This window comes from Triturus cristatus, chromosome 9, assembly GCF_964204655.1.
Source record: "Triturus cristatus chromosome 9, aTriCri1.1, whole genome shotgun sequence".
Classification (NCBI taxonomy): domain Eukaryota; kingdom Metazoa; phylum Chordata; class Amphibia; order Caudata; family Salamandridae; genus Triturus; species Triturus cristatus.
The window spans coordinates 882,096,392-882,119,926 of record NC_140592.1 but is presented as its reverse complement, the minus strand read 5'-3'; the positions used below and the strand labels follow the sequence as shown (position 1 = coordinate 882,119,926).

Here is a 23,535-nt window from a genome sequence, read left to right as displayed (position 1 = left end):
TCTACAGCGCCGCCTGTTCTGGGACGGGAGGCCGCGCATTGCCCTGGCGAAGTTGACGCTCCCATGGTATGACGGGGGGATTGCCCTCCCGGATATTAAACGGTATTACTGGGCCTCCCAGCTAGCTGCAATTAACCATGGCCTCTACGGGCCCGCCTTGAACCCGGCATTTGAGATGGACAAGATGCTACTGCCCGGTGGCGACTACAATCGAGCGCTCTACTCTGGCGCGCCCGACGCTCGCTTGACGGGACCTACGCGTGTCATGGTCAGAGTATGGCATGCGGCTAATGCAGCTATGGGGTGGAAGGACCGTTTGACCCGGGCGTCACCGCTGTATGCATCTGAGAAGTTGGGCTCTCTCTGGACCTCGAAGGGCTTCGAGAAATGGGACATGATAGGCATCAGTAAAGTGGGGGATCTCTGGTCGAGGGGAGGATTTAAAACATTCGAGATGCTGCAGACGGAGTTTCAGTTGCAGGGCAGTGAATACTTTCGGTACCTGCAGGTCCGTCATGCACTGGGCTCCGCCTTCCCAGACGTCGCCTCCATCCCGGAGTCTTCCCCCCTGGAGGATAGAGTGCTAGATGGCCACGTCCCAGACAGTACGATCTCCCTTATTTATAAAAAACTGATTAATGATCGCTCGGGCTTGCTGATTGGCCTTCGCGAGGCTTGGGTTGCCGACGGTCTGGAGTTGGACGATGAGGACTGGACCTTCGCGGTGGCCTCTCCGAAGGAGGTGGCTATACCGGCTCGCCTTCGCTTCGTCCAGCTTAAGATACTCCACCGGGTCTACATGACGGGGCCAAGGCTTCAGCGTATGGGCTATACTGAGGATGGATTGTGTAAGCGTGGTTGTGGTGCCTTGGCGACCTTCCTGCATATTTTATGGGAATGCCCGAAGGTGGAGCGATTCTGGCGCGGTGTGCACGAGGTCCTGCGAGTGGTTACGCGTGTTGCGCTGCTGCCTGAAGCGAGGAGATGCCTGTTGAATGTGTGGGAACCAACTGACTACTCGGCTCCGCAAACGTGGTGGGTGACTCTTGGATATATGATTGCTAAGCGTGATATTGCGCAACTGTGGGGATCCCAGAACCCCCCGGCGGTGTCGGCCTGGAAAGAGGACATGGACTGGTGCATGTTTCGAGAAAGGGTGGTGTATGTGGCGAGGGGTAAGCCTGGGACATGGGTGAAAGTGTGGGGCCCCTGGAACGCCTACCGTGGGAGTATTTGCGCGCCACCGTTGCTGCCTGCTGCCTCACCAGCCCCGTCCCCTTAGCTGACTCCATCCCCTAGCCCCGGGCACAGGGTTCCCCCAGTCCTCGCTCTGTTCCCCTTCCCCTCTTTGTACTCCTCTGGATAGTTGGGGTTCCCCATTTGGGGAGCACGTGCTGCTACTTTCGACTGTGGGTAGCCTTGTGGGTGTTGTTTTCTTGTTGTTCGTATAAAATGAAACCGTACTGTGGGGTATTATGGCTGTGGCCCATGATGTTGATAACTCCTGCTTATGCTCCTTTGTAACGCCAAGTGTTCTATGAACGTATGCCATATGTTTCTGCCATTCCTAGCGGCCGGCCGGAAGGTTGTGGGCCCATATTTGTATATTCTTGAGATTTGTAATAAACGGTTTCAAAAAAAAAAAAAAAAAGATCGGTACCATTGGCGGCGGTTACACTGGTCGCTGCCAAGGCCTTTGATTGTGTTTGCTGGGAGTATTTATGGGCAGTATTGGATATCATGGGGTTTTTGCTACACTTCATAACAATACTAAAAGCTCTATATCATCTCTCTACAGCTAGAATCCTCCTCAATGGTTCTCTCACTAGGATTTTATCGATTCTTAGAGGGACGAGACAGGGGTGCCTCATTCCCTATTATTGTTCGATATGTATATCAAACCATTTGTCCAGATGCTTCGCCAGGATGATCAGGTTATCGCTTTCTGTGCAGGTGCATATGAAAAGAAAATCACTTTATAAACAGATGACCTTCTAATCTACAAAGCAGACTAGGCTGTTACAATCCACAGGGTAGAGCTATTAGCAAAAGAATTCGGAGCATTTTCAGGTTATTCAGTACATAATGAGAAAACCGGGATAATGTGCTGGAACATCTCAGACTGGATGGGAGGTGACCAGAGAGAGATCAGGTACTCGGAATAGGTATTATTAATTCCCTAGAGGGAATCCCTCAGCACAATCAAGAGAGGGTAGCAAAGGAAATCGAGAAAATACTCACCAGATAGAAAAATTTGCCTTTGTCATTATATGGAAGAGTAAACTTAATTAAAATGGTGCTACTTCCCAAGTTGACATTCCACTTCAATTGTGTCCGTCTTACTTTCCCCGAAGGCTTGATCGATAAAATACAGGGTAAATTGGGCAGGTATGTCTGGGCAGCCAGGGGAGCACGATTGTCTTGGAAAAAAATGAGGCGTGAAGTGGGAGAAAGTGGGACTCCCGGATTTAAGACTATATTGTATGGCCTTTCAGTTCAAAAATTGCAGAGCGCTCTTAGGTACACCGGGGACCTTGGAGTGGGGTGCTCTACTGGAGGAGATGGTTAAGGAGTGGGGCTCAAAAGGGTTTCTTAACAAATTTGGGGCAAGGAAATTCTTTTAAAAAGTCAGACTGAAGACACTTCAGGCAGCACTTACCCTATGGGTAGGGATAAGGAACATACTCGGAATGGGGTACTTTTCGGATGGCGCACCAATATGGGATTCACCAGGTACACCAGAGTGCCTGCAAGACCAGTTAAGTATCCCATTAAAGAGTGCGGGAATCGAACTATGGGGGGATCTCCTGTTGATGAAAGAGGTGGTGCCATGGGAAATCTTGACGGCAAAGACGGGGGGTTCCCTCTCAAGGTTTAAATACCTGCAGTTGCTATCCTGGGGGGAGACAAACAGGAGAGAGATCAGCGGAAAGAAATTACAGAATGAGGCCTGAGAAGGAAAGAAGTCACTGACTGGTACTGGACTCTGGGGTTCTCTGAAGACAAGAAGTTGAAAGCACCACATGAGATCTGGGATGGTGCTTTTCAGATGACGGAGCCGCAGAGAATGTGGCAACTCTCTTTTAAACTACTCTATAGGGTGGTCAAGCCAGAAAATCTGAAGAGGAACCATTTTTTTACAGTCAATAGGCTACATTGGACACCCCAGAAATTGGCAAAATTCGTAACAGCCCCAATATGCCATAGATGGGGTATGCTAAGTGCAGATGATCGGCATATGTTTTTCGAATGCCCCCTGCTACAGGACTATTGGTCTTTGGTTGAAAAATTAATAAATCCTGCGTACTAATATTAAAATGAGCTTAACGTTGATCTTGATAGGGATGGAGGATCAGCCGACCTTGCCCCTATCGGCGAATAGGCGGGCCCTACTCTTCTATCTGATCCTTCGCGCCAGGAGAGCAATCTGTAAAAAATTGATAGACTCTGCACCACCTCATGGTTCGGATTGGCTCCAAGCAGTTAAAACTATCTGCAAAATGGACATAGGAATCGAAGGTGGCCCACACACTAAGATTTGGGATGATTTTTTGAACTGGAGTGGTATAATAAGAACGTAATCCCTCGCGTCCTATGATTACACCTGCGTGGAACCAGGAAACTGGATGGGCTGGAGCGCAGGACTATATGTGTAATTGCAAATAACCTGGGGTGGTACAGGTCGGATGCCAGACTTGACTTTGCAAACAATGGTGGTATGAGGACAAAAAAAAAAGTCTTGTTGAGACATGCCCTGATTCACAAAAGTCACGAATAATGCATTGGAGACCTTATTTGTATTAAATCTGGAAGGATTTGCATTCAGATATAGCATTGGGGCTTGTGGAACCCGCATTACCTGAAAGTTCTGTACCCGTTGCCTCTGTATATGCTGTATCTGACATGGATTCTTATTTTCAGGTTGCATAAATTCATTATTCTTAACCTGATTCCCAACATTGAGATGACATTCCTGCTTCTAATGCCCAATGTGCCGCAAATGTTACAACGATTTGACTTCTTCAAAGTCGCACATCAATCCCTGCACTCGGATCAATTGGAACACCACAGCCTCTACCTTGTTGTTGAAACCCATAACCACCCTGCATCATAGGAACTCCCTGCTGTTGCACTCCTTGCATAGGACCAACATTCCTAACAAATGGCTGACTTTGACCTTGCTTTGGGGCTTTTATCTCTGCCACAATCCACTTCTTCAGTTTCTTGTGCTTCATCTCCAATTCATCACTGCTTTACTTTGCATACTTCAAGATCTCATGAACTCAATTTCATTCAATCATGCTAATTTCAAGTCTCGCACAAATCTGAACACAAAATATCCCATTTATTAATAATCTCTGTACCACTGTACTGTTTAAACACTTGCAGCAGTGTCTCATAATAAGAGTGTATTGTTCCATTTTGTCAATCTTGAGCCAATCAATATCTTTAGGAAATACCTACGATTGTAAAAATGCAATCACCTGCTGATACTTTTTCATCACTTACAGCGATGGAGCCTTTGTCACAGGATGTCTCATTAGCTCCCTATCAGGCCTTTCTACAGACACCTTACATTCAGCCCACAAATTGCTCAGAACTACATTGTCAAACAACGTATTCAAGTCTGTCCACCAAACCTTTGATATTTTCACAAACCGATCAACCTGTTTGTAAAACTCCCTCTCTCAATTTTAGGGTATTAACCGTGAATGACACAAGATCACTCCTAGTCCAAGTCCCAAAGACATAACCTCCACTAGGCACTTCTCTCAATGGAAAATTTGACGCGCCCTCTTCGTCTCCTAAAGACGAAGACAGCTCTACCCTTGGCTTCATTTGTTCTTTCTGTTTTTGCCCATCTGCCTTTCCACCTGACTAGTTCACTACACTTTTTATATGGCGAATTTATTCCGTAATTTGTAATTTCAGTCCCGGTATCCTCATGCTAGTGACGTCCTCATCATTGAAACAGACACAGTAACTTTTCTGCAATGTCTTAGTCCTGTTCAAATCCTATTTCTGAGCCAATTCGGACAACCTTTCATAAACCTATGCAGCACACCTGGTAATATCTTTACACATGAATAAGAGTTCATTCTTCTGGTATGTATGTAATCTGGACAAATCCAGAATTAAATTCTTCCAATTCCACTTTTAATTTGGCAACATCCAATTTATTCTCTATCAATGGAGAATTGGAGACCGAACAGTCCTTCTGCTTGGTCCTGCACTTTCACCTTCATCTGAGAGTTCTATTTGCTTGAACCAATTATCGAGTTCTTGGGCTCTAAGACTTGGTTTAACTGCAGGTGTATTAAGAATTATCCCTCCTAAAGAGGTGAAAGAGTTTATATTTGGTGGTAAATTCCACAAAATCATGTCAGCATTTGGTGATCCTAGGGTTATCACAGCTCTGGGAGTACTGTGGCTATTACTTGGAGGTAAATTCAAATTGGGCATAAAGAGAGGAGGGCAATATTTGAACAAGCCCTGTGGTCGGGGAATATCCGGTTTGATTCAAAGTTGGATCTGCGCTCGCAGTACAAGGGGACTGTACTTGTGTCGGAACAAAAGGAAGTTGAGTAACTCTTCTCACTGTCAGGCCAACAGGAGTGTTACCTGATGCACCTCTTTTGATAGGAACAGTCAAAGTATGTATTTAGTTCCCTGGCGATCCAGTGTTCTATAGCTGGACAACAGGACCTATAGTGACCAGAACAGTACTGCATCTGGGACGTTCAAAGCAATTGGGTTAATGGGGGTACTGATCCCTGTATTCACTTGTATTCACAGATGCTGTAGCTATTCCTGAAGTTCCATTGACACCTGCACCACTCATTCCTTTTTGTTGAGTTTCATTATATGGGGTGGACGGGTCAACAATAATGCGTTCAAAAGATCATCACTAGAATCGCTATGAAAGGGTTCTTCCTCAATCACTGCATTTTAAAATCTTTTTCTCCCTTTTTTTCTTCTCTTCCTTTCCTGTCCCTGTGTCTTTGCTTGTTAATGCGAGGTACAATCTAGCTCCCTCTATCATATTGGTTCTCCGCCTCTTTTGCTCTGCATCCCATCTAGCATAGGCAAGCATCAGTACGCACTGCCCTTCTGGCTCTCCCCTGAAGTTTCTTCTTCTGCCTATCCTGGGCTGCTGCTGCCAAGCATTAAGTGCTTCATACTGTGCGGGTCTAGTAGGCGGTTTCATTTCATATAGTATTTTCCTCAAATTTTCATTGATTCTCACATTAAAAGTGCCATACCGTGGAAACCTCAATGCACCTCATTTCTCAGTGATCTTGTGCCATAGGTTAAGCCAAATATATTTATGGAGTCCAAAATTAAAAAATGTATAGTCATATAACGACCTGGTGTATCCTCAGGTTACATTTGATTTGATTAATTTGATATGGAACCAATTCTCTCTCTCGAAATGGGTATCTTTACATCCTCCCTAAACATGTCTTGTACATCCTTAAAGAATTAAATGTTTTCATCTGTGGATCAACAATTACAATAAATCTTTTTGTTTCAAACCAGTAAATGGTTTCTTTACCCACAGTTCTCTTTCGGCGTCAAGAGCCACTACCAGTGTGGCATTTTATGATGCAGACAACCGATCTCAGCGTGGCTTTACACCGATCGACCAATCCCAGCGCAGGCACACTCTGACGTCAGTCTCACTCCTTACTGCTGCTCACCCTCCTTTACAAAATTTTCTCGAACACGCTCTCTTGGCAATTTTCGTTCAAAACAAATGCAAAGCAATTCCCACAACTAACTTTGTCTGCTCCTCTTAAGAAATTAAAGTATTCATATACACAATATGCTGTCTGGAGTAACACTTTTAGACTTACCCTGACACACAATCGAACTAAACTATCAGCAGGGTCTCACTCGAATGGATGCAGTTCCTCCCTGTGCACTGAGTTTCACTATACCAATTGTGGTATCCTGCTATTCTTGATATGTATTCCTTCATTTGTATTCTGTGCCCTACTGCTCAGCCATAGTGTGAGTGATGTCATAGAATATTGATGTGTGCCTGGTTGAGCGAAAGTTAGATGGAGAGTGTTCGCTGAGCAGCTGGGATGCTGCTCCCGTTGGTGCTTTTAACTGATTCTCCTACCTTATTACTTACAATTCCTGTAACCAATTACCCCTACTTGAACTGAAGAATAAACTTCCATCTTGATTTATCATCTCTGCCTACCCTCATTCCTACGATTTTACACTGGCAACACGCGGAAAACAGACTTACTGTGGAGAAAAGATCACTGCTGAAACAGCGGAGTGTAGTAAATTACTTGTCTACTGTTCTCCACTGTACTGCTCTGCTAGAATGTTCCATGACATCATAGAATGCCTGGGTGCCTCTCTGGGTTAGAGTGTCAGTTAGTCAACTCAGACTGAGCTGTTGGGAGCCTGCTCCTGGTGGGGCTATCTGTGTATCATCTATCTTCTCCTACCATCCTGACCACCTATGCTGGAACCAAGCTACTAATAAAGAAGTAACCTACATGTACAGATGGACTCTGTAGCTTCCTTTACAACAATTTTGGCGACGATCTGAAGAACTGACGCGTGAATTAAGGAGTAAAGACATCTAAGGAATCAAGGAACCAAAAGACAAAGATCTATGGACATTAAGGACTTTCAAAACGTCAATTGAAACTTAAAAGTAACGCCCTGGCTAGCCCCACCAGTGTCCTGTACCATCTGGACAGCCTGCAGCCTGGGCGTTTGTCTTCAAATTACTGAGGAGCCTGCTGTCACCTGTAAGACTTCAACAATGAACAGTCTCTCTGGCAACAAGCCTGCTGTGTTCTCTTGTTTTATTTGAGCCCTTAGCCTGCCTGGAAGTGTCGTGATTTGTCTTCATCCTCAGTGAATTACCATCAAGCCTTATTGTATATTTCAACACCTTCATTAGCTGAGAGTTGCGGTGTATAAGGAAAAGGAAGAGAGACTTCTTGTGTCATTTTGAGCATCTTGCAGTGAGCAACCTTTATTTAACTGTTTCTGTGTTTGGCTGGTGTGACGGAGGGCTACATGCAGCTTAAGCCATTGGATCGGTGACTGTTTGTTTTAAGTACGTTCTGCTTAACTGTTTGCTGAGGAATGATTTGGGCGCAAGCAGACTTACAATGCCTGAGTGCCTCTGTGAGGAGATCAGCAAGCTGGGTTTGTTTGGAGCAACGGAGTGCTGCACACACTGCAAGCCATCTGATCGGTGACTGTGTTTTGCTTCTATTTTAAAGAAAAGTCTTGTGTAACGCAAAGCAGAGCGTTTTGAATTCATTGACTTTCGTTAAGCTGCGTGTGTCCCCTAATTGGCTTTACTGTAATACCATTTCATGTGAGACAGTTGGTTGTTTAGCCGTTCGTCATGCTGTGCGCATTTTTTTTTAATATTTGTATATTCGCCGCGAGCACCAGCATGCGCGCACTTACCTCCGTCACAAACCCCTGAAGTTCTTCCGACATTCCCGCATCTGCTCAGCTGCTCTTGGACGCTCTCCAGTGCATGCGTGCCATGAGCCACCCTGCCCAACGTCAAAAACGTGCCGCCATTTTGTGGTTAGCCATGGTTCATGGTTTCAGTTGGTGCAAGCCCTCAATTTGCCAACCACGTACCCCACGTGTGTTCTTGCGTGGCAACGGCAGCGACGATACAGCATCGCAGGAGGTCTTTGTGACAGTCTTTCATTTTGCCGGGAGTCCTTGTTTGCCTTACAACTGGTGGTGCTTCGCTACGATGACGCTTTGTGGAGTCTTCACATGGTGCTACAGCCCTTCATCTTATCCATTAAGGTGAACTCGTTATATTTTTTGGGCATGGGTGAGACGTCGCCCACCAGGTCTCCGTCGATATAAACTGTGGTTTAAGAACTACTCCACCCAGATTCATTCTATGCTTGTTAATGTGTGCGTGTTCATCGGCCTAGAATGTCGTTTATATTTATACCATGCAGATTCATTTTTTTGCATTTGCGCTTATGTATCTTAACAAAATGGTGTGTAACCTTCTTGGTGGAAGTTCTGGGGGCACTCAATGCCGTTTTTTTTTTTTTCAGTTTTCTTCTAGGGTGACGTTTATCCTTTATTGTACTCTTTCTATGGGGTGGTTGTGAGGGCTACCAGTGCCTCATCCAGTTCCAAGGTTAAACTTTCTCTAGGGTACCCTGGTATCGGGAGGTTGTACCCTGCCATGTGGAGGTAAGTTTTGTTTTAGGGTGATGTATACCTTTTGGTCTACACTGCCATGGGGAGGTCTGTTGTTCCCTTGGTGTTTTGTCCCCTCATTCTGTGTACCTTGTGGTGTACTCTACTTAGGGGAAGCTGTGTTGTTTTCTACAGTGATTAATCTGTAGTGTACCCAGCTCTTTGGGGAGGTTGTGGGGGTAGTCAATGCTTCCTATTTGGTGCTATTTTTCCAGGGTTAGTACCCTGCGTTTTTCTCCATTTCTAGGGGAGGTTATGTGTTTCCAGGGTGTGTACCCTTCGGTGTACCCTACCTAGGGGAGGTTGTGTTATTTTTCCAGGGTTAGTATCCTGTGGTGTACCCTACCAAGGGGAGGTTGTGTTGTTTTTCCAGGGTTAGTACCCTGTGGTGTACCCTCCAAAGGGGAGGTTGTGTTGTTTTTCCAGGGTTAGTACCCTGCGGTGTACCCTATCTAGGGGAGGTTGTCTTATTTCCAAAGGGTTAGTACCCTGTGTGGTTCCCTATTTTGGTGGAGGTTCTTTGGTTGTTTCCTAATGTTATCATGGGTCTTCCTTTCATGTTGACACTATGCTCCGGTCGAAGTCTACCTGCGTGGAATTCGTGGCCAAGGGTTTCACGCTTGTACAACTTTGAGTGGGAAGTTTTCCTCTAGTGTTTAGACCTCTTTAAGTGTCAGCATGCCTTCTACCAAGGGACCTCGTGTTTCTTTCAGAGTGTTTCCTCTCTGGAGTATCTGAGTATTGTTGAGGTGGCACTCTTCTTGTTATCTAGAGTGTATTTAACCCCTATTGTACCTCTCTATTGGGGATGTTGTTTTCTCTCAAGGGTTAGTGTTTGCACTCACTTTTGTTTAACAGGGTGTTTACCCTGTGGTGTACCCGCTTATGGGGAGGTTGGGTGGGTGACCACTATGCTTTGTTTTCCCTGAGGGAGGGGGATGGGGCGTGTAGTAGTGTTACTTGCAATTTTAATGTTTCTCTTATTTTGCATCTTAACACATTGTTGTTCATGCCAGTGTAATTCTTGAAATCTCATGTAATACACCTTTGGATATGTCATTGTTGCACATTCTTGTTAGTGACATATTGGAGGTATCTTACTTGTCTTCATCTCACTTGTGTTTAACAGGGTGTTTACCCTGTGGTGTACCCGCTTATGGGGAGGTTGGGTGGGTGACCACTATGCTTTGTTTTCCCTGAGGGAGGGGGATGGGGCATGTAGTAGTGTTACTGCAATTTTAATGTTTCTCTTATTTTGCATCTTAACACATTGTTGTTTATGCCAGCGTAATTCTTGATACCTCATGAAATACACCTTTGGATATGTCATTGTTGCACATTCTTGTTAGTGACATATTGGAGGTATCTTACTTGTCTTCATCTTTACTTCTGCTGTTGTTCCCTAAGGAAGGAGGATGTGTAGTAAATTACTTGTCTACTGTTCTCCACTGTACTGCTCTGCTAGAATGTTCCATGACATCATAGAATGCCTGGGTGCCTCTCTGGGTTAGAGTGTCAGTTAGTCAACTCAGGCTGAGCTGTTGGGAGCCTGCTCCTGGTGGGGCTATCTGTGTATCATCTATCTTCTCCTACCATCCTGACCACCTATGCTGGAACCAAGCTACTAATAAAGAAGTAACCTACATGTACAGATGGACTCTGTAGCTTCCTTTACAACACGGAGGAGAGTAGATTGAAATTTGAGTGTAATTACATCCGAGAGACTCAGAAGAAATCAAGTTGATTACTAAAATAATCAGATTGACGCATGTGAGGAGCCTGTGTGCCTGGTAGCCCACCCAGGGTCTATTTTCATCAGACAGCCTCAGCCCAGGGCATTTTGAGAGGCACTGCTGAATTAACTTAACTTCGAACCCAACAAGGACTTGTACTGGCAGTACTTATACTGATTGAACCTGCAGTTCCTTAAATCAGTATTTGCTGTGAGCGGGCTGAGAACAAACAGTGGGAGTTCATCTGTCAAGCAAACCAGTGGACGGTCTTGAGAACGTCTAAATTACTTTAATTTATCAGCTATACAGGTGAAATGAAGCCGACTTTCCTGCAGATGATAAGAACGCGGGAAATTGTAAAGTGTTTCAGGAGAACAGTGGAGAGTATTTGGTGTCGCTTTATTGAAATGTCAAGCTTGTTACATGTAATGTGGCACCTTGAAAGTGAACGATCCTGCGGAGTGACACTCGAGGACTTCTTGAACCATGTCACCTTGAACTGAGCCTTCGGTACATGCGCTATGGGTAAGCTGCTGCATTGTCCTTGGGGCCGCGTGGCATGCTATAATGCTGCATTGAAAACTAACCTGCGTGGACTCGTGATCGCTGCTTCCGTGGCACGTGCAGTGTGTTTCTGGTGTAGTGCATAGTGCGTTTCTGTTCCCTGCATTTATTTTTTAAATTGAAGACTCACCGCATTCCTGCACATGCAGAATCATCCTCTTCTTCTTTAGCTGGAATGTCTGAGAGGCTGTAGAAGCATGCGTGGTATCCGTGGTGACGGATCAACTAGCAACGCAGCCCGTGAACTGTCCCGACCTGTTGTGGCGTGGGCAAAGAGTTTCCTGGTGAAGGCATCGTAAGGGAAGCTATGGTGCCTGCCTGTGCTCATAATTCTTGAGTATTTTGCTCTAGGCTTTTAAGTAGAAATAAGATTCCTTTCTGGGTACTCATCACGTATCATCTGTGTGCATGTTTGGTAGCGGTGCCTGCATTATCCTTTATGATCATATTGCAACCATTTGACTGGATAATCCACTTTTCTCTGAGTAATACTATGAATTGTCTCCAGTCCTGGCATTATTGAGTAACATCGGGTGAGATCTTGCTGACAAGTGAGTGGACTGGAGTTACCCGATGCCTGTTACTTAAGCCTTTGATGCATGTATATTTTGAGATACTCTAATTCACATTTTGACCTAATACCATACTGGGTTTGTTGGTGAAGGGTTTTGTAAATGCTGCCTTCCTGGATTTTAAACATTTGAATACGTATGTTCCATGCTAATTATAATTACCTGCATGTAAGTATTTGTGCCATGCTAAATGTGTGCTTTTTATGGAGATTTCTAAATTTTGAATGATTTGTGAATTTTGAATGATTAGTGCTGTTTTGAGTTTGCTTTTTTCTTAACTTTGGATGCTAAGGATTAAATTCCTGTGTGCATGTGGGTTAGGCCGTTGAGAGTGTGAGTGTTACTTCTTTTGCAGTCCTTTCCTGCGGTTACATTTTACAGAATTTTACATTACATTCATTTACGAGTGTTTGGGCCTGCAATTTGCATCCCAAACTATTCATACCGTTGCTGGTAATGAGGCAGAGTTCCTGTAACCCAAACTATAATTACTTCTACTAGCATAGGGTTACACCCAGACAGTAACTACTTACAAACTATTTTGAGGGGGGCACATTTCGTTCTCAAACTTTACTTGAATTTTCTGATGGTGGTGATGTTGCTGAGCTCAAACCGTTATCGATGGGGCATATTGAGCCCGAATTTTATTTGCATTTTATGTTCGTGGAACATATTTTGCTCCAACCAATTTGAGGGGGCCTATTGGGACCCCAAACTTTGTGCGTTTTATGGTGGTGGGGCATGTTGTTTTGCTCAAACCATTTTAAAAGGACATATTGCTACCCCAAACTTAACTTGAATTATCTGTTGATGGGCACTTTGTTTGAGATCAATCCTTACTACCATTTTCTGCTGGTAGGTCACGTTGTTGGCTCAAACCATTTTGTGGGGTTATGTTAATACCTCAAACCTTTCTTGCATTTACTGATGATGGGCATTTGCACCCAAACTGTGATACAGTTACTTTAACTGGGTGCATCCTTGGCATTCGGGTTCTCCCATACTATTTTTGGTAATGGAGCATTTACTTTGCCCCACCCATCCCTTTGGGCACATGTATTTCGTCCTTTACTGAAGGGGAGAGAGTGCTTGTGTGTGCAGGTGTGATTTCTCTCTGTATTTCCACTTTCTTTTCATGTTTGTTTTTTGAAAATGAGTGTTTCCATCTCATTTTTAAAGAAAAATGTTATTGGCATTTACGTTTTACAATAACAAAGCTTGTTTGGATACAGTTGGTTGGATTGCAATACTCTCTGTTTACAACGTGGTACAGCGCTATTCATACTATGATTGGTCAATTATTCTGGTAACAGTGAGGCGCCATGTCAAGTGATTGCCATATAGAACTGGGGTACGAAACTGGGGGGTTCTTCATGGAGCTCTGGGTGCTGTTGTCATATGAAGGATCGGGGCAATATATACACGTCAGTTGGTACATCTGTGCACTACTGGGGGTAATGGGAGACATATGGTCGGGCGTATTCTGACATCTGGCTTTCAGGCGTGTTGCAATGTATGGTGCTAAGCACTAGTGGTTCTCTGTGGACGCCGTAGGGGGAGATCCGGGGCTCGTATTTGCAGACTGAACTGATAGTTGTGAGGTCATCGATACGTGCGTGGCACAATCTGGGTTATCACGGGGCGGTGACTGTTTGAATTGGTGCATTAGGAGGGCCCATTCCATGGAGATTGGAAGCTTGCGTATCCCTTTCACCTCCTTCTCTCGTAGTGTTTCTTCCTCTGCTGCTGCCCATTTGTGTACTGCTCCCACCCATGCCGCTATCGGAGGGCCTGTGGGGGATCGCCAGTGCATAGCTATGTCCCGTTTAGCTAGCAAAATGGCCAGTGAGATAAACCGAATGGGCACTTTGTGTTGCTTCTGTTTCCGGAAGATACCCAGTGCGCAGGCCTCCCAGGTGGTCATGTGTGTGAGCCCGGTGCTTGTATAGTAGGGCAGCTCCAGAACATATGATAAAAATCTGCTTCCTGTGAGTGACATCTAGGGCAGAGGAACTGGGTGTCAGAATAAAATCTTTGGAGGCGAGTTGGTGTCAGATATGCCCTATGTAGAATATAGAATTGTATATTTTTAAAGCGTGCATTTCTAGACACCTTCTTGGGGTATTCGAGAGCCCTCTCTCATTCTTTCTCATGTAAGGAGCGCCCTAATTCTTCCTCCCAGGTGGTCTGTAGGGTCTCTAGGGGTCTCTTCGTAAGTTCCCTTATGGCTTTATACAGCCATGTGGTCAGGTGTCGCCCCGCTCCCATATATAAGATTGTGTGGATGACCGGGTGTGTGGCGGGTCCCCCTGTCGAGAGGTCATGATATAGTCGGTAACTGTCGAGTAGTTGGTGATGAAGTAAAAACTGGCCGGGGGGGAGATCGTAATCGTCTATGAGTCGTTGAACGGTTGTAGCTGTCCGTCCTCGAATAGCGACCCTGCTTCGGTAATACCACAGTCCGTCCATGTGCGGAGCATGTTGGGCGTGTAATAGTGTTCGTGTTTGGGCCATCCGACCAGCGGCAACAGCGGAGAGAATGGGGGCTTCCCTAGTGACATACAGTGTATTCTTTGCATGCACTTGCGTGCCACCTCTACTTGTAAGGGGTATGTCCATCTCGGTGTAGTTCCTGGTACTAATAGGCGGCGTAGTTCTGGGATGGGCACCCAGTCGGTTGTGGTGTATGTTTCACATATGTGTCTGCCAGCCATCCAGTAGGATAACCACTGCAGTTGTGCCGCGAGGAAGTAGGATTCGAAGCACGGGGCGCCTAGTCCCTCTTGCGTAGTGGGTAGTTTTAGTTTCGCTAATGCTATTCTATGTCTGCTGTTTCCCCATATTAGTGAGCTTAGGAGTGAGTCTAGGTCTCTAAAAAAGGTTCTGGGCGGGATTACTTGCAGATTCATGAAATAGTACAGCAGCCGCGGGACTATTATCATTTTGGCTAGAACCACCCGGCCGATCGGGGCTAATGGGAGGTTCCGCCAAAATCCCACCGCTGACCTGATATCGGCCAATGCCCTACGGTGATTGCCGTCAAATATGTTGGCTGGGGAATGATAGAGACGAATCCCGAGGTATCGGGGGGCCTCAGCATTCCAGGCCACTCTTTGGTCACCTATCCAAATGTCCTGGGGGGGAAGGTTCGGATGTAATGGGTATACTGTGGATTTACCCCAATTCACTCTCAGCCCGGAGACGTCGGCAAACTCTGTGAGCGTTGCCCAAATGGGTGTGAGATCCGCGGTGATGTCTCGTATATATCGAAGAAGGTCATCGGCGTACATGGAGACACTGAGTATGGTGTCCGCTATAGGAATGCCCCAGTGTTCCCCTCCCGGCGCAGCCGTATAGCCAGGGGTTCTACTGCGAGGGCGAAGAGTAGAGGCGATAACGGGCAGCCCTGCCTTGTGCCCCTTTGCACTGCAAATTCCCATGAGATGTACCGTCCGATGCGAATACGCGAGATGAGTTTAGTGTATAAGAGCCGTGTGTACGCCGTGAGGGTGGGACCAAGTCCTGCTCGTTGTAGGACCAAAAACAGGAACTGCCATGTGAGAGTGTCGAAGGCCTTCTCAAGGTCCAGGATGAGGCAGGCTGCCCGAGGATATGCGTCTCCAACTTGATCTTGAACATGGAATAGTCGGTGTATATTCTGGGATGTGTTCCTGCCTGGGACGAAGCCGCATTGGTCTGGGTGAACCAGCGGCCCTATGATTTTCGAGTATCTGTCCGCTAATATCTTTCCCAGAATCTTACAGTCTGTGGACAGAAGTGTGATGGGACGGTAGGAGGCCATTAGCTGGGGATCGCGGTTTGGTTTCAGGTAGGTCACGATAGCGGACTCCCGGAGGGATCTCGTCAATTCTCCTTTCTCCAAAGCGATCGCGAACATCGCCACCAGTTGGGGGACCAATAAAGGGGAGAAAGGGGTGTAATACTCTAGGGGGAATCCGTCTAACCCTGGAGCCTTGTTACGAGCTATCGCGTGAAGGGCTTGGATAATGTCGGTAGATTGTATCTCCGTATCCAATGTTGTCCTGTCTGCCCTCGTGATTTTGGGGATTGTCAGGGGGTCGAGGAATTGGTCAAGTAGGCCCTGCTCAGTCGGTGCTGGATTACAGTAAACCGCCGAGTAGTATTGAAAGAGCGCAGGGAGGATCTCATCCTGGGACCGTACAAGGTTTCCGAGGGGGTCTATTATTTCTGTTATGGGTCTCAAGTCAGTGTCCTGTTTGGCTAACCATGCCAATAGTGTACCAAGTTTGTCCCGCTCTTTATGCATCCGGGTTGCATATGCTCTAAAATTGTATCGCCGGAGGTCGACGCAGGCGGTTTGGTATTCTGTCTTGGCGTTAGCCTCTAGTGTCGCTGTTTCATCGGAGGCGTCATCTCGTTTAGTAGCGATGGCGAGTTGCTTTTCAGCTTTGGTGAGAGCCTGTTCTAGTGTCTCGGTCCTGGGATGCTTGATTCCAGTCCAGGGAAGACAAGGCTTGGCAGGTCGGGCTGGACTGTTCTCATGAGGCACAGGGTCAAGACTGATTTGCATATGGCCATATCTGAACTGGGGTGACGTGGTGAGCCAAATAACGATGGATTAAACCCAGATCTGTGACTGGGGGTGAATGTTTTGCCAAGGTGCAACATTCCGTCCATCATCTTGTGTGTTTTGCTAGTGTCCGTTTTACCCCGGCTATTTGTTTAATGCATTCTCCCAGAGCCACTACTTTGAATGTGTCCCACTCCACTAATGTCGAGGACGCTGTCCCTGTGTTATTGGCGAAGTAGTCCTGGATACTTTGTCCCTATTCGTGCTTGAAGGCTTGATCTGTTAGGCAGTCCTGTGGTAGTCGCTATGTGGGGACTTGGGGTGTGTGGGGGTCTCCAATGAAGTCGCAGGATGTGGGCATCCTGGTCAGAGACAACCCTACCCAGGTAGTCCGTGTGTTAAACTCTGGGCAGTATCGCAGCCGAACATAGAAATCTGTCTAGACGGACCCGCAGGTTATGTGGGACGGAGTGAAACTAATATATCAGAGTTTGTGGGTGTTGTATTCTCCATGCGTCTGTGAGTGCCCACTGCGTGACTCAGGCCTTAAAGCGTTCCGCTTGCCTATATGTGTATGAGTGTGGGTGGGGGATGGGATCGGTCCAGGGTGGGGTCCAATATACAGTTGTAATCCCCCCCTAAGATCCACGGTATGGAGGCAAATTGGGCTAGAACCCTCGTGAGGCAGTCCCAACATTTGTCCTGCTCGGTATTCGGGGCATATATGCTACCCAGTAGTACTGACTGCCGATCTAGGAGTCCCTCTAATAGGGCATATCTCCCTTCTTTGTCTACCACCCATCTGATTTCCAGGAATAGGGTCCCTGGATGAACCCAAATCAGTGCCCCACGTGCATATGCCGAGTATGAAGTGGCACATATGGTTCCGCGCCACTTGGTCTGTAGTTTGCCTATCTCCGGCGTGGTGAGATGCGTCTCCTGCAGAAACGCAATCTGGGCATTCTGGCGCTTTGTATATGAGTATAGAGCATAACGTTTGCTCGGCGTGTGGAGGCCTCTGGCTTTGAGCGTGAGGATGCTGATGTCAGTGTTCTGTGTTGCTATAGCCATGCATAGTTATTGCGCGCTAAAGTGGCTAGTATCAGCCAGGGTGTATTGACCAATGACTCCCAGCGGCGTGAAGCACCTATGTGATACATAATGTCGGCAATACGTAAATTTCGGGTACCCTGTTGTGTGAAGTTCCATGAGGGGACAGGATGTTGCTGAACGGGGGTAGTCAACAGTACAACTGGGGTCGGGAAACAGTCCCAATACCGGGGACCCATCGTTGGCAGCGATGCGTCCAAACCTACTCCCTCGAAATGGAGAGTACAACAATATGCGGTGGGGGTGGCAGTACGTATGTGCGAGGCAAGTCGCTGATCGGGCCATTTTTAGGATCATTGGGCGTCACCTGAGGCGTGTCAGATCGTGTCTATGTGGCGTGCGCTCAATGGTTGAGCCGGAGTGGTGAAAGTTCTTACCGCGTTCTTCGTGGAATCAACTCATGACGAGAGGGTGGTTGATTGTTCGTCCAGGATGACATCCGCTGTCTGAGGGGTGACCAGGGGGGCATAATTGAGTCCACTCCAGACAGCGTACCGTCGCTGTCATCCTCTTCCTCCGATGAAAAGATGTGCAGGGGTTGACCTATGTCCTCCGCAGGGGGGGAGGTCTGTAGGTCAATCACCGCTTGCAACACCTCCCGTCTTTCTTTCATAATTTGTTCTAGGTCCGGAGAGTCTTGTGTGCGGGTCCCGGTATCTTTGTTCGCCCCGTCACGTTGCTGTTTTGGGTTGCGTCTTCTGGTGCGGGGTGTTTTGAAAGGTGAGCCTCGTGTTGTCCCGGTTCTGGGTTGCTGCGTACAGTGTTGATCCGCCCAGTCGTGTGCCTCTTCGGCAGTCGTGAAAAAGAGAGCGGAGTCCTTATAGAGAACCTTGAGGCGGGCTGGGAAGAGCAAGGAGTATTGTTCGCTCGCAATTGTCATTTCACCTCCAAAAAAGATGACCTTTGTTGCTGCACTGCTCGTGCATAGTCGGGGAATATCATAATCTGTTTATTTTCCACGTGCAGAGGGGCTGGTTGTCTGGCTGCTCGAAGTACCGCATCCCGGTCTCGAAAGTGCAGGAATTTCGTCAGCATCGGTCTGGGGGCTGCTACCGGTGGAGGCCTTCAGGCCGGGACCCCGTGGGCGCATTCGATGGAGAAGAATGCTGTGCGGTCAGACGTGGGGGTGAAGGTCTTCACCCATGCTTCTAGGTATTCCAGTGGGTTCGCGCCTTCAATCCCCTCCAGGAGATCCAGCACTCGGATGTTACAGCGCCTCGAGCGCCCTTCTAAATAGTTTGCGTGTTCCTCCATGGTGGTAAGACGGCTCAGGACATCCTGCAGCGTCTTCTCGTGCGCCTTAACGGTGGGCTGCAGGTCGGCCACTGTCCTCTCTCCTTCCCTCACTTTGTCTGCCAATTTGCGGTGGTCATCTCGGATAAGGCTGACATCCGATGCGGGGGTGCCAAGTCGTTCTTCCATGGACATTCTGGAGAGTTCGATGGCAGCTAAGACCTTATCCAGTTTGTCCGAAATTGACAGGTTGGATTGAGATGCAGTAGTCGTGGCCCATGTCCAGGAATTTGGCATGTTCTCTGGGGCGGTCTTGGGGACTGTGGTATGCTGTGTTGCTCTTGGTTTCCCCATTGCGGTGGGTGAGGAGGCTTCGCACGATGCGGGCGCCGTCACAGGTGGTGGAGCGTGTTTCTCACCGTGAAGATGATCTAATGCTGGGTTGTGTGGTCCTGTTGAAGAAATGACACCCACCGGGCAAGAAATGGAGTCCACGGTCACTCAGTAGGTGTCTGGAGGTGGGAGGGGGATCCTTGGTCTGTTTGCTTCAGCATTCAGCTCGCTTCTTTGCGGTTATGGCTGCTGCAATGAGAGGCGTGGTGCAAGTTGCATGTTGGTACGGGAGTGAGGTTCTTGCGGGGGCCACCAGTGGCCTAGTAGTCAGGTCGCGTACCTCGTCAGTGTCTCACCGGTTAAATAGGAGGAGGGGGAGTCCGGGTTATATAGCCGGCATTTTAAGATCAGGCGGCAGCTGCCTTAAGCACTTTAGGTCCCTGCTGCAACTGGAGAAGTTCACTTTAATTATGACACTGGACGCTTGGGGGCCGCTGCTCACCTCTGTCTCGGCGGTGCCTTATGCCCCCAGGGGTCTCCAGGGATCAGGATTCAAGTCCGCCATCTGCTGCAATCCCTAGGCGCCATTTTACGGTCAGGCGGCCGCTGTTGACTCGGGATAACTTACGCTCCGTTGCTGTGTTGGGGGCAGTAATCGGCCTCCCGGCTTCTGGAGTATTGCTGGACATTGGTCGGTGCTCCTATCTTGCTCGGCGGGGATTGCGGGTCAGTGGTGTAGTGAAGGAATGACCGCAGCAGCCAAAATGGCAGGCCGCCTCCTTTCGCCGCCGTCACTGTCTGCCTCCTTACATGTGTTCCGGAGATCGCATCAGGCTACAGCAGTGTCGGAGTGCCCACTTGCCGCCACTGTGGATGTATCCACCTGCGCAAGTGTTGCTGCTGGAGTACGTCTCGGGTCTCCGGTCTGATCTCCCGGAGCTCGCAATCAGAGACTGGCGGGCACCATCTTGTCCCCGGGAACCAGCATCCTAATTGCCACCATTATGTCGTCGGGAGTGCACCCAGTTACGAATTCACGACCCCGTTTGGTGCCGCATGTGTTCCGCTACCTTGCTGGTGTCTGGGTAGATCAGGGCGACGCCAGGAAACGGGCATTATGCAGACCCGATCGCGGAGCCTCAGTAGGACACGACTGCCATCGTATGTTATTGTCTTTTTAAAGGATGAAGGTGTTCAGTATCCTGCTCTTCTTGATATGCATTTATTCATTTGTATTCTGTGCTCTGCTGCTCAGCCATAATGTGAGTGATGTCTTAGAATGTCCATGTGTGCCTGGTTGATTGAAAGTCCTGGTAGGGCTGTTAACCTGCTTCTGCTACCATATTACTTACAATTCCTGTTGCTAATTACCCCTACTTGAACTGAAGAGTAAACTTCCATCTTGATTCCTCATCAACCTTGCCTACAGTCACTCTTACGATTTTACACCAACCACACCTCATAATCATGCAAACATAAAAGTCCCTATCTCAATTGTGCTGTCGACGGTGTCTCACGACAGCCACCACAACACAGCAGGCAACTACAATATAGTGTATTCTACACTTTTTAATACCATCCATGGATCTTAGCCCACATTGGACCTGATAACCACTTCAACTTCTCTGCATTAAGAACCAAAGCATCTTCCTAAAACATCACACAATCACTGCAAAGCACTGCAAGCTAAACATAAACAATTGCAAAGCGCAACCCTATTAATACTCACACCTCTGTTGTAACAACCCGTTACTGAACCGCTGGAACTCTATCAATTCTCCAAATAAACCATGGGCTTTAGGGGTTTGGACTGGGTTTAGGCAATTTATAAAATAGGAGACCCTACTCCCTCACTTAAGTGCAAAACCATCCAACAATGCTACCAGCTGATCCAGCGCTGGGGCAACCTCTTACGATTGGTGTTCCGGTGGATCTTTCTTTGCAAATGAGAGGTGAAGGGAGTTAGCACTTGCTCAAGCACATATAATTAATAGTGCAACCATTAAGGACCAGGAATCAGTAAATAAGGTCAAGAAGTTTTATTGCAAGTTAGCAGTACTGTTAATGTAAATAAATCTCAGTACCATACTGTAAAGGTACAGAATGACAGCTGGCTAGCCAAGCCTCCTACAGAAGTTCAGGTGCATCTCTATGAGACAAAGGAGAAGTACACACACAAACACACACTCACACCTTTGCAGGCTTCCTCACCAAAGCACACAGCCAGTCCATTATAGGCAGTGCAAGCCCCAGTCAACACACAGTGTGTTACAGGGCCACTCAATACCCAACAACTCCACCCCGGCCAGCTGAGGCTAAGGCAGGGTTAAAAGGGAATGTTTAGAGGAGATTTAGCCGAGGTGGGTCAACTACAAGGGGCCATGGGACAATGGAGCACTCTGGGATTAGCTGGTATAAAAGACTGGTATGGAAGCAGCAGTAGGTGTAGATGACGACAAACTTCTACCAACAGGCAAATTATCTGCAGCTTCCTGCATTCCGGCATTCATGGCATGTCCTCTGCACTTGAAATCACATGTGAAAATAAGCACATGCCCTGAACCTCATTGCGCCTTTGTCGGCTGAAAGGTAAAACTACTTTTATGGCGGGGAGGACAGCTTATTCTGCCCAGAGAACAGCCAACAGAGACTGGCATCCTAGACGGTAGTCTCCTAGCGTCCCTGAGGGCCAGTCACCAGAGGCAACTACATAGTGAGGATTTTAAAACCCACATCACTGCCTGAATGGTTGGCCTATGCCGGTTTGCGTATTTGTTCATGGAAAGTTATCTTTTTGATTGTGTGGCTGCTAGTTTTACCCTAGATCTAACTATGAACTGCAAAGTCCCCACCACTTCGTCACAGCTTATGTGCTTCTGAATATTGTCCATGTTTCTTCACAGATGGAGGCCAAAGTGGTGATGGTGAAACTGTTACAAAGATTTGAGTTTCAGCTGGTGCCAGGACAGAGCTTTAAAATTGTGGACACGGCAACACTGAGGACGCTGGATGGTGTAATCTGCACATTGAGACCCCGCCAAAGCAGAAGAGGATCCGAATAATTTGATTTCTTTGTTCTTTTTCATTTGCTTTTTTTTAAAGTGGATTATAAATCCTAATGATTTTGATAGCTGCTTCTTTAATGGTTAAGTATTAATAAGTGTATATGAAATAAATTACCTCCTGCCATACGTATAAAGATATTGAAAGTCATAGAGGACTTCTGGAATCGTATAGAGGAATGAGGCCAAAGTTGAGTTCCTTTATAAGTTAACACTACACCTGAGGTGACCTGCAATATCTTGTACATTTTTGGTTAGGTGTATTTTATTCCTTGCAATCAGGGCAACTGAAATCATGTGAATATGTTGCCATTGCGTTTTTTGAATAATGGAATTACAGCACTTGGCACATAATCTGAAAACGTTGCATTATTTGGAGTTATATAGAAAATAGCTTATAGTTAAAAAAAAAAAAAAGCCTCCACGCATAGTGCAGCACTGTGCGAGAGGTTTCCCAGTCGCCTTTCAGTTGCTCATTGCTGTATTCACCTGTTAATCGAGTGAGACAAATCTTTTGCCCACATAGTATTGACGTGTGTTAAAATAACAAAATTGTCAAAAATATATATATATATATATATATCCTGCCTTGTTCTTTGGTCCTCTACTGATGCATACCTCAAGTGGCCCTGCTTATGATATATGGTCACGCCATCCATCACCGTTTCCCTCTAACCCCATGAAATCTTTGGTTTAGGCTTTTCAATGAACAGCACTCTATTGGTGGTAGACAATGTATATAACACATGTGGGTGTTGCACTGTGCAAATAAATGCATCATGAAGCAGCTTATGGAGTTTTACAAACTATAGTCTTAGTCCAATTAACTTGAGTTAGAATCAAAGCTTTTTTGATGCTTTGGCATATGAAGGTGACATGGTGATGGTTTCCAGATGTTCTGTGTTAAACCACAGAAGTGCAATAAATATTTTACCTTAAAAAGTTAATGACTATGTGTTTTCAATATCTATACCTTTTTAAGGAAGTAGTCTAAAAAGTGAGGCCTGTCTTTAATTGTTTAATTGTAAGTTCAGTGTTCTTTTCGGGAAATAGCTTTTCAAGGTGTCTGTTTGCAAGTTTAAAGAGAGTTTTATTGAAATCATGAGGATAAATTAATTGAAATAAATATGAATACAGAAAAAAGGAAAAGA

The 23,535-nt window shown here is 46.7% G+C and overlaps 1 protein-coding gene across 1 annotated transcript in view; it reads left to right on the top strand.

Moving 5' to 3' along the window:
• Positions 1 to 23,326, top strand: part of LOC146799012 (cholesterol 24-hydroxylase-like) — a 422,103-nt gene extending 398,777 nt beyond the window's left edge. Inside the window, exon 15 of the mRNA XM_085626407.1 lies at positions 22,226 to 23,326. Within this exon, the coding sequence (XP_085482533.1) occupies positions 22,226 to 22,384 (159 nt within the window). The 3' untranslated portion in view covers positions 22,385 to 23,326. The remainder of the gene's footprint in view (positions 1 to 22,225) is intronic.
• Positions 23,327 to 23,535: the final 209 nt, after the last annotated feature.